Source organism: Petaurus breviceps, unplaced genomic scaffold (assembly GCF_028583685.1).
Source record: "Petaurus breviceps papuanus isolate PSGF00001 unplaced genomic scaffold, PetGlider_PUasm1.0 220, whole genome shotgun sequence".
Classification (NCBI taxonomy): domain Eukaryota; kingdom Metazoa; phylum Chordata; class Mammalia; order Diprotodontia; family Petauridae; genus Petaurus; species Petaurus breviceps.
In genome coordinates this window covers 18,616,667-18,633,572 of record NW_027185876.1, presented here as the reverse complement: position 1 = coordinate 18,633,572, position 16,906 = coordinate 18,616,667, and the positions used below count along the sequence as shown (strand labels likewise).

General features: G+C 37.4%; 1 protein-coding gene across 2 annotated transcripts in view; it reads left to right on the top strand.

Moving 5' to 3' along the window:
* Window positions 1-16,463, top strand: part of TMCO1 (transmembrane and coiled-coil domains 1) — a 43,402-nt gene extending 26,939 nt beyond the window's left edge. The window contains exons 6-7 of one of the 2 annotated variants that reach the window (XM_069094688.1): window positions 3,706-3,850; window positions 15,799-16,463. In XM_069094688.1, coding sequence (XP_068950789.1) covers window positions 3,706-3,850; window positions 15,799-15,897 — 244 coding nt within the window. In that variant the 3' untranslated portion in view covers window positions 15,898-16,463. The remainder of the gene's footprint in view (window positions 1-3,705; window positions 3,851-15,798) is intronic. The other variant, XM_069094689.1, reaches the window with a different exon arrangement.
* Window positions 16,464-16,906: the final 443 nt, after the last annotated feature.

The window sequence follows — 16,906 nt, the reverse complement described above, 5'->3', positions numbered from 1 at the left end:
CAATAAGATAATATATGTAAAATGCTTTGTAAAACTTAAAATTATTTTACAGGTGTTAACTATTTGCTTAATTTTTTGAGAAGCAGATAGGTGGTTAGAGCATTGGCCCTGGAGTTGGGAATACTTGTTCAAATTCAGCTTTACGTACTAGCTGTGTGACCCTGGACAAATAATTTAATCTCTGTTTGCCTTAGTTTCCTCAGTTGTGAAATGGGAATAATAATAGCATCTGCCTTCTAGGGTTGTTGTGATGATCAAATGAGATCATTTGTTAGTGTCTTATTCTCTCACTGCCCTGCCTTGGAGGCTAAATTTATAAACTAATTTGAGTTTAGGTTTAGTAGCTAAGGATCTTAACAGAAAATGATTATATTTTATTTAATATCTTTATGATTTTAAAAAAATTTGATTTTGTGGGAATTTGAAGGAAGATTGTCTAGAGAGAAAGAGAAAATTTTGTGACCAAGGACAACTTTGCAAAGCCTTTCAATCTGTAGTCACCTGTCTATTTTGACCAAGTGTAATGTCCGTCCTGTGTCTTATGTCCCGTCCAGTAGAAAAGAATCTTATAATTAGAACAACAGGATGTTAAATCTGGAAGGGGTCTGAGCATCACAGAACATCGAATCTCAGGGTTTGAAGGAATTATTGAGATCCTTTAGTTCAGCCATGTCATTTTACAGATGAGGTGACTAAAACTCACGTAGGTAAAGTGAAATAGAAAATCTATTTGACCTGTGTAGACAGTGCTGTCACATTGACCAAAAACTTTATTAATTTTGAGATAGGAAGTTACAAGGAGAATAAATTATTTCCTCTTCAGTCGTTCCCACAGCCTAAGAAATAAGGCTGTTAATATGTTACATTTTGGGCTTTGTAATCTTGTGAATCATCATAATTTCACTGGAGCCTCCTGGTCTACCTACTGTTCTGTACTTTTCCTACATAAATTTAAGTTTTCATAGAATTTGAGAGGGTTACAAAACACCTCAGATGCCATCTTGTTTATGAAAAGCCTGGATCTCCTCTGCAACATCTCCCTTCACCTTCCAAAGTGGCAAGAAATTTATTTTGTGTAGGGATTTAAAATTAGAGATCATGGGTTCAAATCTCAGCTATACTATTCAATAATAGTCACAACAATAATAGCTAACATTTATGTGCAGCTTTATGGTTTGCAGAGCACTTTCCAGGCAACTATGTCCCTGTTAACACCACAACTACTGCTATTTTTTATCCGTTTTATAATCTCTAGAGAGAAAGTCATAGACCAGATGGATTGTGGACACTGAACTCTTCTCCCTATCTTTGTGTGAGGAATGTTGAGTAGAATACAGTAGAGTGTGTTGTAGAAGCATATCCTACAGCTATTCCTTTTCTTAAATAGGATTATGTGGACAAATTTGGAAGCTATAGTAAATATTATTATCCCTATGCAGGGTGATTAATTGTATGGAAAGGATAGAGATGTTCTTCCACTGTATCTTCTCCATCTCCCCCATTCTGTTGTTGAGCCAAGCCATAGTTAGGAAAGGGACATTCAGTTAGAAACTTCTTTGTGTAATTGGTGCTGGGATTTGTTTCTTACTTGTAGTACTATCTAAATATTCCCTCCTAGAGAAAGTAATACTTTTTATGGTAAAGTTCTTTTTTTTTTTTTAAAGCAGTTGGGGTTAAGTAACTTGCTCAAGGTTACAGGGCCAGTTATTTTGTGTGGGTGCCAAGTATCTGAGGCCAGAACCGATCCCGGGTCTCCCTATGCCGGGGCTGGCACTCTTACTCACTGCGCCACCTGGCCGTCCCTGTGGTAAAGTTCTTATAAAGAGAAGGTAATAATCATTTTAACTTCATCTACCAAATTGCTTGCTATATGTAAGAGAGGGTACTTCATAAGTGAACTGCTTTTCTTTGTGTAAGAAAGGAACATGTATGAGGGATCTCTAGCGATTTAGAAACGATAACTAGAAAATGCAATAGGAAAAACATCCCAGACTGAATGTGTGCCACTTTTCATTGAAATAGTTTTTTGATGGTTATTCAAAGGTAATAATTTTATAAGCAAAAGTACACGTTTTTGTGATTCTATTAAATTGCAGTGGTAACAAAGACCAGCAAGGTCATCTTCCTTTTTTTTTGTCTCTGAGAAGGAGGATTATATTGCTGTTCCTTATTTCCTTTCTTCCTCCTCTACACCTACTGCCTCAATATGTAGTGTTTTTGAGAGCTACTCCAAACTATTCTGAGGGAAAACAAACTCTTGGTATGTGTAATGAAGCTGCTAACTTCTGTATTTTCCTCTATTGTTACTTCAGACCAGGAAAAATCATTCTACTCCTTGCCATCTTTGATTTCCATGAATTCTCGTTCCTAAAATTGGGTAGTTTTGTTTAGTACTTGATACTCCATTTATCATATTGCTATAAAATGGAGCATTTGGGGAAGGATGTTTCTTCCATTTGATGACTAGAAGCAGTTACAGTTAGAGGCCCCAGGTCCAAATCTCAGTCTATCTTCCATTTTACTACCTGTGTGAGCTCCACCAAGTTGCTTCAACTTTTTAACCCCTGTCCATTAGATGAGGGATTGGACTAGCTGACTTTTTTTTTTAAAAGCCTATCCATTTCTAAATCGACCACCTTGTTTACTGCCACACTTAGCAAAGCAAAAAGTGGAGACGAGGTGGAAAATATATTTTCTGAGTATTAATTCTCTCATCATTCCTGGGAAATATAGTAGAAGAATGACCTACTTTACATGAAAACAAAATGGGGTGTAGAGTTCTAGAATAGCTTACTTAATGTGATAATAAGCCTACAACCTAAACCAGGGATTTTGACTTGTAGTGGTTTTCCTTAATAAGTTTTTTAATTATCTTGGAATGTTTTATTTCTTTTCCTAATTTTATATACTGTAGTGTGGTAGAAAAAACTTTGAACTAGGGATCAGGAGACCTGGGATCCAGACCAGGCTGTGCTACCTGTCTCTGTGGCCAGGAATGAATTGTTTGGACCTCAGTTTTTTCATCTGTCAAATGATGAAGTTAGTGGACTAAATAATACCTATAATCCTTTCTAGCTTTATAATTTGGAGTTGGTTTTCTCCAAAGGACACTTTCAGTTTGTTTAGCTCCATCCCTCATCTTCATTATCAAAATAAAGAAGTTTCAATTAAGTTACTTCTAGTTCTAAGATGCAATGTGTGTGTTTTTTGCAGCTACTATTAACATCTGTTAGTTTCCTGCTAGCAAAAATACCTCATCCATGAGCAGCAACTTCCCATTGGTATTTTTTTGTTTTTCTCTTCTTTCCCCTGCCTGATAACCACTGTCATTTATGTACTGTTTGTCTCAGGAATACATATAGTACCTGAAATATCTATCCTTAGGACTGATATTCTTCTTCTCTTGGAGTACATTTGTAACACTGATCTGTAGGACTTGGAAAATATAATTTGTGCTGGATAACGCTCTGAAGGAATAGATTTTCATGAACTGCTTCATTTCATGGTTGAGGGAATGGGTGATGGGAATAATCCAAACCCTTCCTTTTATCTTTGCATTTATTTAGGTCCTTACCTCTGGTCACCTTTTTTTTTGTATTTCACAGATCAAAGAACCTAAGTGTTATTCCTGTCCCAAAAATTTATCTGAACTGGGAATCTCATCTGTCATCCAAAAATAACAATAATTTGTTTTTTCCTTCTTAGATTTGATGGCAGGGTGGTGGCCAAGCTTCCTTTCACTCCTCTTTCCTACATCCAAGGATTATCTCATCGAAATCTTTTGGGAGAAGATTATACAGACTGTTCCTTCATCTTCCTTTATATCCTCTGTACCATGTCTATTAGACAGGTGAGCATTTACTACTTACATTATTGGAGGCATTTTGATGTGGGAAAAGAGGATTTGGAGTAAGAGGAACTCAGATCAAATCCCAGCTCAGAATTTAATCCTAGTGACTTTGGGCAAGTCATTTGTCTTCTCTTGGCGTAACTTTTCCTCATCTATAAAATGATGATGTTGGATATGATGACCTCTAAAGTCCTTAAAGAATTCTGAATCCGTAATAAGAATTCACATCAGGGCAGCTAGGTGGTGCAGTGAATAGAGCACTGGCCCTGTAATCAGGAGGACCTGAGTTCAAATTTGGCCTCAGACACCTAACACTTACTAGCCTTGTGACCTTGGGCAAGTCACTTAACCCTAATTGTCCTGCCTTCCCCCCTCCAAAAAGAAAAATAAAATAACTCATACCTCCAATTGCCTTTTGATTTTTCTGTGTTTAGCAGTGTGTACCTCATTGCTACAGACCTAGATGTGCAACAGTATGTGGAATTCTAGGTTAATATTGTGAAACTGTATTTTGATTGTATATTTAAGTCCTTCCTTTCCTTTAAGACCTAGCTTCCACCATGAAGCCTTTTTCTTGATTTACTTCTTTCCTGTCCTCTAAGTCTGTTATACCTCTTGGTTTGACTTTGCACGTTTATCTTGTTCTAACACATATTGCAATTGTGCACATGCCTTCCTCATTTCCCCAACCAGATTATATGCCTCTTAAAGTCAAAAGTGGCATAATAAGATGTAAAGAGCTCCAGTTCTGGAGTCAGAGAACTTGATTTCATATTCTATTTTTGATTCTTACTACCTCTATGACCATGAGCTGGTCACTTAATCTTCTTTATCCCCAGTTTCCTCATCTACAAAATGAGCTATGAGCTTATGATCCTGTTCCTTCCAAATAAATAAATTATTGTCCCCCATGCCTTAGATGGTACTTTCTGTATAATATAAGAAGGCTTAATTAATCTGTAATTGTTGTTTCCTCCTTTGTGTAGCACTTTGAGGTGCTATACTTTGAGGTTTACAGAGCACTTAATACACACAATGTAATGTAATGCCAAGGAAAGGCAACTTCCCGAGGTTCAGAATACCAGCATAGGTGCTCTCCATTTTATTCAGTGACAAACCAAGAACAGAGAAGGTCAAAACATGACATCATTCAAAATACTGCATTTACTAAATGTGATTAAATAATCTCCAAGTACTACCCCACCCCCAGGACCTTCCAATCATTCAATCAATTACAAAGTCCCTGTTCTAAATACCATTACACCCCTAGGCTGTACCTTCATTTAGTCCACCACAAAGCCCCTCTTCTCAAATGGAGATTAGTTTCCAATCTAAGTAAAGTACATTCATTTGTTCAACCATAGAACACAAAAAGGTCAAAAGTTCCCCACCCCTGGATCACAATTGAATCTACCCCAGAGTTTCATCAAGTTTAAGCACAGCACTTAATACCCAAATGGAGGTCTTTTCTTCATCTCGACAGGAGGCAAGTTCTCAGCAATCTTAGTTCCTGGGGAGACAAGGCTTAGCAAGGCCACAAGATACATTGCCAGTCCCTTCATGAATTCATCCTCTGTCTGTAGAACAGTCCTAGAACCCCTGAAAACATTAGCAAAACCCTCTCCCAGGATTTCTGTAAACATACAACAAGAAAATCCTTCTTCAGGGCTTCTGAACCAACAGAAAAGTTCCCAGACCCCTGCTACAACAGCACTGTCCTTCACCAGTGGACAGTATTCACTCTCTGTCTGCCGGACAGTCTCAGGGCTTCTTACCCAACAGCCAGGTTCCAGGACTTCTTCAACAGGAGGACTGTCTTTTACCAGTGGACAAATCTGGCAAAATAACATCAAAACAGACAAAGTACCAGCAAAACAGCCATGTCTCCTCAGTCCTTGGCAGCTCAGGGGGCAGGTCTCAAAAGTCCAGGGCAATTCAAGGTGGCCCCCAGCAATTCTCTTAGTCTCTCTCTCTGCCTCCAGGAGGTGCTGCTTCCAAAAAGTTCTTCTGCCTCTCTCTTGTCTCTCTAAATCTACGTCCCCAGCTCCTCCCAGTTCGTGTCTCTCTTTTCAAGTCAAGTCCATCCCACAGGTGGGATTAACAAGCTCTGGGTTTTAACACAATCAATTTGAAAACCAAGCCAATGCAGGGGGAACTTTATATTCCATTACTATCACACACAGTCACATTTGATCTTTCCAGTAACCTAATGAGGAAGGTCCCCCCACTTTACAGATGAAGATGATGAGGCTTATGAAATTTAAATGATTTACCCACAGTTGCACAGCTCACTAGTGTCAGAAGTCAAATTTGAGCTCAGTTCTCTCCTGATGCTAGATCCAGTTGGCTTTACACTAAAGTTACATCCCAGGTTGTTAAAGGACCTTGGGTAGTTTATCTTTGAGTAATCCTGGAGATGAACAAATGCTTTCTCAATTTTTGCAGAAGAGCACAGTGGATTCCACAAACTGTACACCTGATAAGCATGATGTGAATCTCTGGCCCTATCAGCTAGAGTGCTATTTGAATAGTTTGTGAACCCTTAGACAAGAAAAGTCACAAACCCTAAGAGCCAGCATGACTTCACTAACATCAGACCATCCAACTATAGGATGGGGCAGCCTTGCTTAGACATGTGTAAAAGAGTTGGGAATTATAGTGGACAAAAACTTAGTATGAGTTAGTAGAATGAACTGGCAGCCACCCCCCCCTACCCCCCCAGCCCCCCCCCCCCCCCCCCAATACTGTCCCGTTGTACTCTGTCCTGGTCCCACAACATCTAGAGAATGGCATTCTGTTCTGGTAATACAGAGGCAGCTTGGCACAGTAGATAGAGTTGGCCTGTGAAGCCACCAAAACCTGTTGTATCCTGCCTCTTACACATGCTGGCTATAAGTTACCTGCAAAGTCACAGCCTCTCAGTGACCTGGGCAATTCTTTAGGACTGTAAGTTGCAGAGAAGTTGCCAGCCTGCATTAGGTAGAGAAAGTTGCCTCAGGTGACAATTTCTTGTACCAGTGAAGTCACAGTTCCTCTCCCTATCTGGGCAGCACAGTTTAAGAAGGTCAAGAGCATCTAGAGGAGGGCAACCAGAATGATAGTAGGCTGTGACTCAGTGTTATTGAGAATCAATTGGAAGAAGATGGGATTTTTAGCCTGCATAAGAAAAGAATTGGGGGGAGTAGCACCATAATAGCTATCTTCAGGTATTTGGAAGGATATTGTGGAAGAAAGATTAGTCTTAATTTTATTTAAACCTAGAAGGCAGGACCAGGAGCAATGAGAAGAAATTTCAAAGAAGCAAATTCAGGTTCTACTTCAAGAAAAACTGTCTTACAATTAGAGCTGTCTAAAAGTGGAATGGATTGCATTTGTAGGTGGCTGGTTTCTTCTTGGGTGTCTTTGGACAGTTGATATATGATCACTTGTCCAGCTGATAAAATGGAAATTCCTTTAGAGTAGAGTTTGAACTAGATGGCTATTGAGGATCTTTCAACTCTGAAATTTTGGGATCCCATAAATCAACTTCACTTCCTTCAGTGAAACAGTTGCCAAATTAGTAGGTCCAGGAAATGTAGTGTATCTGAATTTCATCAAGACATTTGAAGTCCAACATTGTGTTGTTGCATACCATAATTCTGATAAGTGGATTTTGAACCAGTTGAATTACTAGGCCCAGTGCATAGATATTACTAGGTTGATGCCACTGTAAACAGATTTCTAAGTGTTACTAGATTCTGGATACTAAATACTAAATTCTATTTAGTTCAATATTTTTATCAATAACTTGGATGAAGACATTGATAAAATGTGACAAAAAGCTTGAACGGAATAACCAAGACCATGAATGATAGAATTAGGATCCAAGGAGGTCTTGACAGACTAGAAGAACTGAATCTAGTAAGATGAAATTTAATTAGAAATAGATGTAAAGTCTTACACTTAGGTTCAAAAATTTAGTACAATTAGGAGGCAGTGAGGTACACTGGAAAGAGCACTGGCTCTGGAGTTTGAAGATCTGGATTCAAATCCTTCCTTGATAATAATATGTGACCAGCCTCCTTGGGTCTCAGTTTCAGGTAATGCAGTGGTTAGAGCATTGGATTTGGAGATAGGAAGATCTGGGTTCAGATGTAGCCTCAGACCCTTACTACTTCCATGATCCTGAGCAACACACTTAACCTTTGTCTGTTTCATCTTCATCATCTGTAAAATGAGGTTATAATAGAACCTACCTTCCAGGGTTGTTGAAAAGATTAGATAAGCTGACATGTAAAACTCTTTGTAAATGTTGAAGTGTGACAGAATGCTATTATTAAAAATGATAGACTTGATCCTAATATCCTTTGAAGTCTCTGCCAGCTCTAGATCTGTGATGATTCTAGGTACAGATCTTAAAGCAGATCCTGAAACAGTAACATAATACTTTTTTTTCTGGGTAATTTAATCATTTTATTAATAAGGCCAGCATGTTATTTATAAAAGGATAGTCATTTGGCCATCTTTTAGAACAGAGATCCCTAATGGTGGAGGATTCAGTTTATATGCACTTTGAAGAGTAGGTGTTCCCAAGGGATGGCAGTCAGCTTGGATTGGTTACACAATGGGAGGTGGAGGCTGTATTAAAATGAAGGTCTTGGGGTACGTGACTTATAACCTAATACTTTTTTTTTTTTTAAAGCAATAGGGGTTAAGTAACTTGCTCAAGGTTACACGTCCAGTTATTATTTCTGGGTGTGGTGCTAAGTATCTGAACCCGGATTTGATCCAGGTCATCTCAACACTGGAGCCGGTGCTCTTACTTGCTGAGCCACCTGGCTGCCCCTAACCTAATACTTTTTAACAAATTATAATGAAATGTAGCTAAGATAATGTGCTTCATCTTCCTGATGTTGTATGATCTCTCCAAAAACTAAAAGTAGATAAAACTGCTATGCATCATGCTCAGCTAAATATAATAACAGCTTGTGTTTCTTTAGAGTTTTTAAGTTTACAAAGTGCTTTAGTCCTGAGAACCAAGGCATTGATTTGGAGTTCTCTTTTCTTTCATTTCTGGGCATTGATGGTACTATTCTGTAGGTCTTGAGGCTCTCTGGAACACAGGGCTCACCAAATAACCCCTAAGGTTGGGGTGAATGTGTGGGACATAGTAATCAATAAATGCTATTTGCTTGTTTACTTGATGAAATTGTAATGTAAACTAGACTGGCATCTTCATTACTAGTAGCTTTTATGGGAGGCAAGTGGTTTTAATGGGACTTTTTTTTTTCTAAAGTTCAGAAACATCACCATTCTGGTGGTAGTAATTCTTTGATAGGCTCATATGAAAAGGCCCATTCTGAAATCACAGTTTTATCCTACCCATAGCACAGTTACTTTTTAAAAACAGCAGATTTGGAGGCGAGGCTTAAGACATTCAAAACTTTTTTTTTTTATCAGAGTATTCATTTACAGGAGAATTAACTAAAGCTCAAAAACAAATGCAGACTAAGGTTTCACACTAAAGAAATCCTTCTTTTCACCCAAAGCCAGTAGTTCCTTTATTAAGGTAGAGTTTCCTAAGTGACTAAAACCTGTAAAAAAATAGTGATTTTTGAATCTAGAATTGCTAATGGTTTTTTTGCATCTTTTTCTTTCTTTCCTTGTTTTTTGACAGTTAAAAGGCTAGCTGGTTTTGTTTGGCTGAGTGCAGAACAGGAAGGTTATTCTTATATTTTGGGAGATGGTAACATTTCATATAAAAATAAACCTAATTACCTTTTCTTAGTTTATTTTTCTCCTTGGCTTTTGTTTACTTCCTTAAAGTTCAGTGATTAACTTGCCTTGACCTTCAGATAATGACTGTTTTCCTTTTGTCAATTTAAGAGACCTCTCAAGGATATGGTAGCTATGCCAGTTTCCATTAGAGGTGTTAAGTCAGTCTCAGGGCAGTTATAAAAAATCTCGAATAAAAGAGACCTATTTTCTCAAGACTTTTGAATTAAGAGGCTTTCTTCTTTTTGTTTTTTTTGCTATGTGATTTTACTTTAGCTTAAGTGGGATTAATGGCATCCATTTGTGGAAATTATTATAATAGATTTGTAATATTCAGTCAGCAAAACAAATCACTGCATTGATTGACAAAAGCCTGTGAGGTAGGTACTATATTTGTCCTCATTTTAAAATTGAGGAAATGAAGACCAATAGAGGTTCAGTCCCAGGGTTGCACATCTAGCTGAATTTGAACTGAGATTTTCCTGCTTTAGACCCAGAGCTCAATCCATTGTGCCACTTAACTGCCAATTATACAGTATTCATTTTCAATTTTTGTTGTTGCTGCTCTTAGAGTACTCAGTGTTTGTTATTTTCTTGGTTTTCTTTACATCATTTTTCATCGTCTTCCTATATCTATACTTTTCTCGTTCTCCAAAGTCATTATTTCTTGTAGCAAGGTAATAATCCATTAAATTCACAAAGCATAATTTATTACCCATTCCCCAGTCAGTGGTTATCTACTTTGTTTGCAGTAATTTGCTACCACAAAATATCTTGCTAGGAATATTTTGGTGTATTCAGGGCCTTTCTTTCTTTGTCTACTTAAGGGTATATATTTAGTAGTGGGCTCTCTGGGTCAAAGGGTAGGGACATTTTAGTCAGTTTCTCAGAATAATTCCCAATTGCTTTCCAGAATGGTTGGACCAGTGTTAGAAAGTGTTAGTCCACCAACAGTATGTCTCTCTTTCCACAGTCCCTCCAACACTAAATGTTATCATCCTTTGTCATCCTTGCCGTGAAACTTCAGAATTATTTCAATTTGCTTCTCAGTACTAGTGATTGAGAGCAATCTTTTGTATACAGCTTTCTTGAAATTTCTTATAGCCTTTGATAATTTGTCAATTGGGAATGATTTTCGTATACATACACACATGTATGTATGTATTGGTGGTGGTGGTTTAATGTCCATCTGGCTGTCTATCTTTCTATCTATCTATCTTACCTTACCTCTCTGTCTGTATTTTGGCTATAAGTCCCTTATCAAAGACATTTGATTCAGAGGTTTTTTTTTCTGTAATTGACTGCTTTCTATATCCTGATTTTGTTGATTTAGTTTTGTAAAAGCTTTTCAATTTCATGTAATTAAAATTCCAGTTTATTTTTTGTGATCATCTGTATATCTTATTTATTTGAGGATTGTCTTCAAGCCATGACAATGAAAAATATCTGATATATCTAGGGATTTTGTTTTTTACAGTAAGATCTTTAGCATTCAGATCATGTACCCATTTTGATCTTTTTGTGGTTGTAATGTAGGATAGTGATCTAAACTAAACCTATTTTCTTTCAAATCTCTTTCCAGTGTTCCCATTATTTCTTTTAAAATAGGGAGTCTTTCCCAATTAAGTTCTTGGCTTTATCAGATATCAAATATTGTTTCTTATCATCCTTACATACTTTGTTCCCTGATTTGTTTTTCTAGCTAGCTCCTCATAGTTTCGTTGCTCAAATGAAATGACAGATAAAAACCTTATTATAGTATAGAAATATACATTTATAGTATAATTTCAGTCTAGAAGTGCTACACACTTCCTATAATTCCTGTTTTTTTTCAGTATTTTTTAATTTTATTTTTTGCTTTTTGGAGGGCAATTGGGATTAAGTGACTTGCCCACAGTCTGAAGGGCTAGTAATTGTGTTAAGTGTCTGAGGCCGTATTTGAACTCAGGTCCTCCTGACTCCAGGGCCGGTGCTCTATTCACTGCACCACCTAGCCGCCCCAGTATTTAAATTTATTAAAATAAATTTAATTTAAAAATTTTTTGGTCTAGGTTTATAAAAGTACTCTTTCGGCATTTCAATGATATAGCATTAAATCTGTCAACTAATTAAGGTAGTATTTTTATTATATTGGTGAAGTAGCTTTCAACAGCTATTTCCTAGAAATAAGTAAACTTATATTCTTTGAGATTAGGCTGATTTTTAACAGAACATGTTCATAAGACACCAGTATACGTAAAGAGATCTCTTCTCTTGAGAATATTATCACATCTTTCAGCCATCAAGTTAATGGTAGAGGTGCTATTAATGCCTGTCCCAGGAAATCACATATTCTTCAGTTCAAGATTTCAGTCCTAAATCATCAATTTCAGTATGTGTCTGCTACAACAGTGTGTGCAAGCACGTATGTGTGTCTGTCTGTCTGTCTTCCTAGGTAGACAGATATATAGATACAGATAGATAATTTTTAAAAATTTAAACTATTCAAATTTCATTTAGATACAAAGAGTTCAGAACATAGATGTAGACTTGCTGAGTATAATAAATACTAAATGATTTCTCTGTGCAAAGTACTGTGCCAGCCACCAAGAATATTCACAGTTTAAATGAGATATATAGGTCCTACCCTCTAGGAGCTTATATTTCATTAAGGGATAAGACATCAACATGAATAACCCCATTAAAGAGCCATAAGACCTAGTGCTATGTGAAGTTTGAGAGGCAGATCACATTCTCATTTTTCTTGCCTTCCTTTTCCCATCAAGGTAGAGAGATTTGAACCTGCATACCAGAGCTCTAAGTTCAGTCTATCTTCTGCATTGTCTGGAGAGATCAGGGAAGGCTTCCTGGAGAAAGTGGAATTTGAGTTGGATTTTAAAAGATATGTAAGAAATTAGGAGGTGAAGATGGGGAAGAAGGAAAAGCATTCAGGTTTGAGAGTTTAGTGCCTATTCAGGAGACAGATAATTTGAGTCTAAGTAATTCTTGAAGTCATAATGATAATGAGTTTGAAGGTTTGAGTTCCTTTTTCTGGGTTTTATTCAGTGTGTGGGCTACCATGGTATTGAAGATGGTCTCAAATATCACATAATAGCAAAGGAGACAGATACATTAGTTCTTTGAATAATCCTGGGTACGGCTTAGAGGCCTTTATTACTTAGTAGGAATGTAACTGGAGGTGGATGGTGGTTACTTTGAGCGTAGCCTTAGTGGTGCTTAGGAAGTACAGGTCGGTGTACCTGTTCTTCATACTGATCTCTTGTTCCTTCCTAGAGAACCAAAAAATGTTGAAATCTATCTCATGAAGTATATTGAAATGATCATGAATAACTGAGCATTTTGTCTGCAAGACAACTGATGAAAACAGATGATAGTAATAGCTGATAAAAATGTAGTTTAATTATTGATTTAACAAGGTGGCTCCAACTGAGTTGAGATTCCAGGTTATTTGATTCCACAGGAAGCTTGTGGAAGATATGGTTAATATTTTGACACATGGAAAACTGTAGGTTGAAAGTGAGTATGACATGGAAAATAAAGTTATATGTATATGTTATATGAAACCACTAAGGAAGGATAATTAATTAGAAGCAAAAGCTGACTGCTAAATGCTAGAGAAGACCACAGCGCCAGAGAGCTTTGCATTAACAAGTAGAACTGAAAGTTGTAAGAGATGAATATTATCTAAATGACTAAAAAATAAAAGAATGAAATGTATTTATCGCCCATGACCTGGGTTACAGTGTCTTCCCAAAATATCCCAGTTTGCAACTAATAGCTTCCTTTTGTTGGTAACTTGTTCTCACCCTTCACAAGAGAGGAAGGAACGTAAATCCTGTTGAGGAGTGTGTCTAGATTTCCTACTTAGTGGAAGGGTTGATCATCAGGAAGTCTTTTTCCCTTTGTTTTTTCCTGGTCAGAAAAGCTTTATTTGCTAGTGATTATAGATGGCCTCTCTGAAAACGCAGAAATAGGCATAGGTCTCCTTATAATTCAAAATAAACTTTGCCTTAATGTCATTTTAGAGCCCTAACATCTTTACCTTATCATTTTTCACCTGTCTTTTAATTAATTAGCTTTAAGTTCTCTATTTTATCATCTTTCTTATGTGAAAAAGAAAGCTTATTTTTATAAGTTTGATATCAATAATAGTTTTTTTTCCTTCCATTTGTCTTTTTGGACTAACCTCAATCTACCTATTCAGAAAACTGAAAAATTCATCTCAGAAAGCATTTTGAAGAGCTAGCACAGCAGTCATATAGGAATGAGATGATCTGGGTGATTTAAAATTTAAACCCCAAATATTTTCCATATTTGCAGATTCTGAGCTCTTTTCTTCCCTAACTCTAGTGTCAGGCCACTGGCATTATTGATTTGAATTTAGGCAAGCTCATTCAGGGGGTGCTGCTTGTACTGTGTACCCTGCAAGGTACTTTTTTAGTAAGAGCTATGTCTACTACTGTGAAATCAGATAAGATCTCCTCTGGATCTCTGCATGACAGAAAAAAATCACTAATGACTGGCAAGTGTGAAGAAATTTGCTTTCAGCAAAGGCACAAGCATCATGGCATTGGCAGAAGCCTGGGTTTTTATTAGGCTATTTTATGAGAAATTCAAGACAAGCTTTGTTCTAAAGGATAAAATTGTAATGTGTAAGTGAACTGCAGCTTGAGTTATAATTTCTGGGGACATTCCAGTTATTGAGAGTAGTACTGATCTCTGGGGAAGTGACAGCAAGAAAAGACAATGCTGTGCTCTCCCAATCATCTGCTACTTTCTTTAGTAACTGGTCAGTCACCTACTATTAGAGTCTTGGGTCTTGAAAATATTTTTTCCTTTATCCTTTGCCCTCCACTTCCTTAAGTTCATTGACCCTACGATTTAGAGGGTAGCAGAGTTGTGTTTAGAGAATTGTTTTGTTCTGGTACCTTTTTTACAAAATTAGAGGCTGCATTTCATTGTGTCTTACGCTTAAATGTCTTTTAAAAATTTACTTTATTTCTTAAGTGAACATTTTTTTTTTGCCTTTTGGAGGGCAGTTGGGGTTAAGTAACTTACCCAAGGTTACACGGATAGTTTTTTTTTTGTGTGTGGGTGTTAAGTTTCTGAGGCTGGAACCAAACTCAACTCAGGTCCCCTTGACTCTGGGGCCAGCGCTTTACTCACTGCGCCACCTAGCTGCTCCTTAAGTGAACATTTCTTAACTAAACTGTAAACTATGAGAATAAGGGACCATGCTCTATAGTTTTCTTGCATGTGCTAGGTACAAAATAGGCACTGGGGAGAGTTAACAGTTGACGAAGAGAAGTTAAGGGAAAGGCATACATCGTAGGCTTTTTGTTGTTTAGAGTGTTGTGTACACCTTTGCTAGAGACAGGTAGCTTGGGTTCTCACAGTGATTATTCCTTTTACTCTTGTACCTCCCTTTAAAATTTCTTCTTAAGAGCTTCATGGTCACAATATTTGGAGAGTTGCAAGGGACCTCAGTGGCCAACCCATACATGAAAGGAATCTATTATAACACACACTACCATTTATGAACAGCCAAATAAAAAACATTAAAAGCATTATTCAACTCTAAAGTAATGCATATATGTGTGAAAGAGGGAACTCACTTTACATAGTATTTAAATAAGCACCTCAGGAAATATTTCATATTCAGGTACTTGTCTGTATGAGTTGAAAGCATAAACGTAAGACGAGATGTAGCCAATTAGTGTGTGGGGGAAAAAACATCAAATTAGAAGCCAGAGGCCCTGCTTCTAATCCCAGCTCTACAGTTTAGCACCCGTGTGACCTTTGGCAAGTCACTTAGCCTGGGCCTCTGTTTTCCCCCTCTGTAAAATGAGGGGGTTTAGCTCTAGAGGTCCATGGTTTCCAGTTATAAATATGTGATCTGTGGAAGCTTCAGGAGATGTGTATTTAAAATCTGAACAGCATGGGACTAGTTGGTACTGGAAACAGCCATTCTTCACTCTAGGAAGTACTGTATTTTCTAGGGCATTTTTACTTTAGGCCCATTGCAGAAACTTCATAGTGGGGATGCTAAGGGTTTTGCCTACATTTGAACACATTCTGTGCTAGCTACAGACAATCTTTGACTACATCTGGAAATCAAGTATATAATGTAGTACTCAGCCTCCAAAAGTATCATTCTCAAACCTAATTTCTTGTTTTTTTGTTTATCTCCACAGAACATTCAAAAGATGCTTGGCCTTGCTCCTTCTCGGGCTGCCACCAAGCAAGCAGGGGGCTTTCTGGGTCCCCCAACTCCGGCTGGAAAATTCTCCTGAGACCAAGCCCAAAGCTTTTTCATTCCTTTCCTACTTACTCAGACACTCAAATCAAACTGCTCCTATTTCGTCCTGAGCAGCAGGCACTGTTAGTCTCAAAGGCCGCATCCCAGCTTTCTGAGCTAATCTAAGGCCTCTGTACATGATTGGAATGACAAGATCATTCAGCAGACAAGATTAATAATTATACTTGTCTGTTAGAGTTGAAAATTTTAAAATATGTGTATGTTGGTTAGATAAGTTTAAGTACTATGTGTGTGATTGAGAAACAAGGAATCTTTCATGTTACGCTTGTCATATTCTAAGAATATTTTTGGTATGGCCAGTTCATAGTTCTGATATGTGCCATATGCCATGGAAATGGGCTAGACATGAAGTCATGGGGAGAGGAACGGAAAACAATCAGTTACATTTAAGCACACTCAAAGAAAGAATTGGGTTTATGATAATTTTTTTCCACAGCTGTGATGTTAGGTGATTACCAATCTTAAGGAGAACCTAGTTTGTATCACTTCATGCATAAGATAATCTTATAGTCTAATAAATACACCTTGTTTTGGCATGTTTATGAATGTATGTCATCTTTAATAATGCATATGCATAACTGCATATAGTGGGAATCCTGGTATAAAAGGAATAAAACAAATTGACTGGTTTGTCCTAACCTTTATGACATTTCCCCTCTTTTGAACACCATACTGAGCAGGCACAGTATGGGAGTTTGTGAGGATGAGCATCAGGTCAAATGGTTTATAACCTAGCAGGCTTTAAAGGGTACCACTCATGCCTTCAAGCCTAATTGCAAATTGCTGGATTTTCATGAAGGAGATTTTCCCCATTTCGTAGAACTATATGTACCCCCTTTTTTGTTTCTTTTGATTCTTATGATTGTGTTTCAAAGTTTCTACTGAGCTGTGGTCTTTTAATTTAGGAAAATCCCTCTTTGGAAGTCCCCCTTTCATTCTTGAAACTGAATAGAGTCATAGTTAGATAAGGGGCAGGGTGCTTG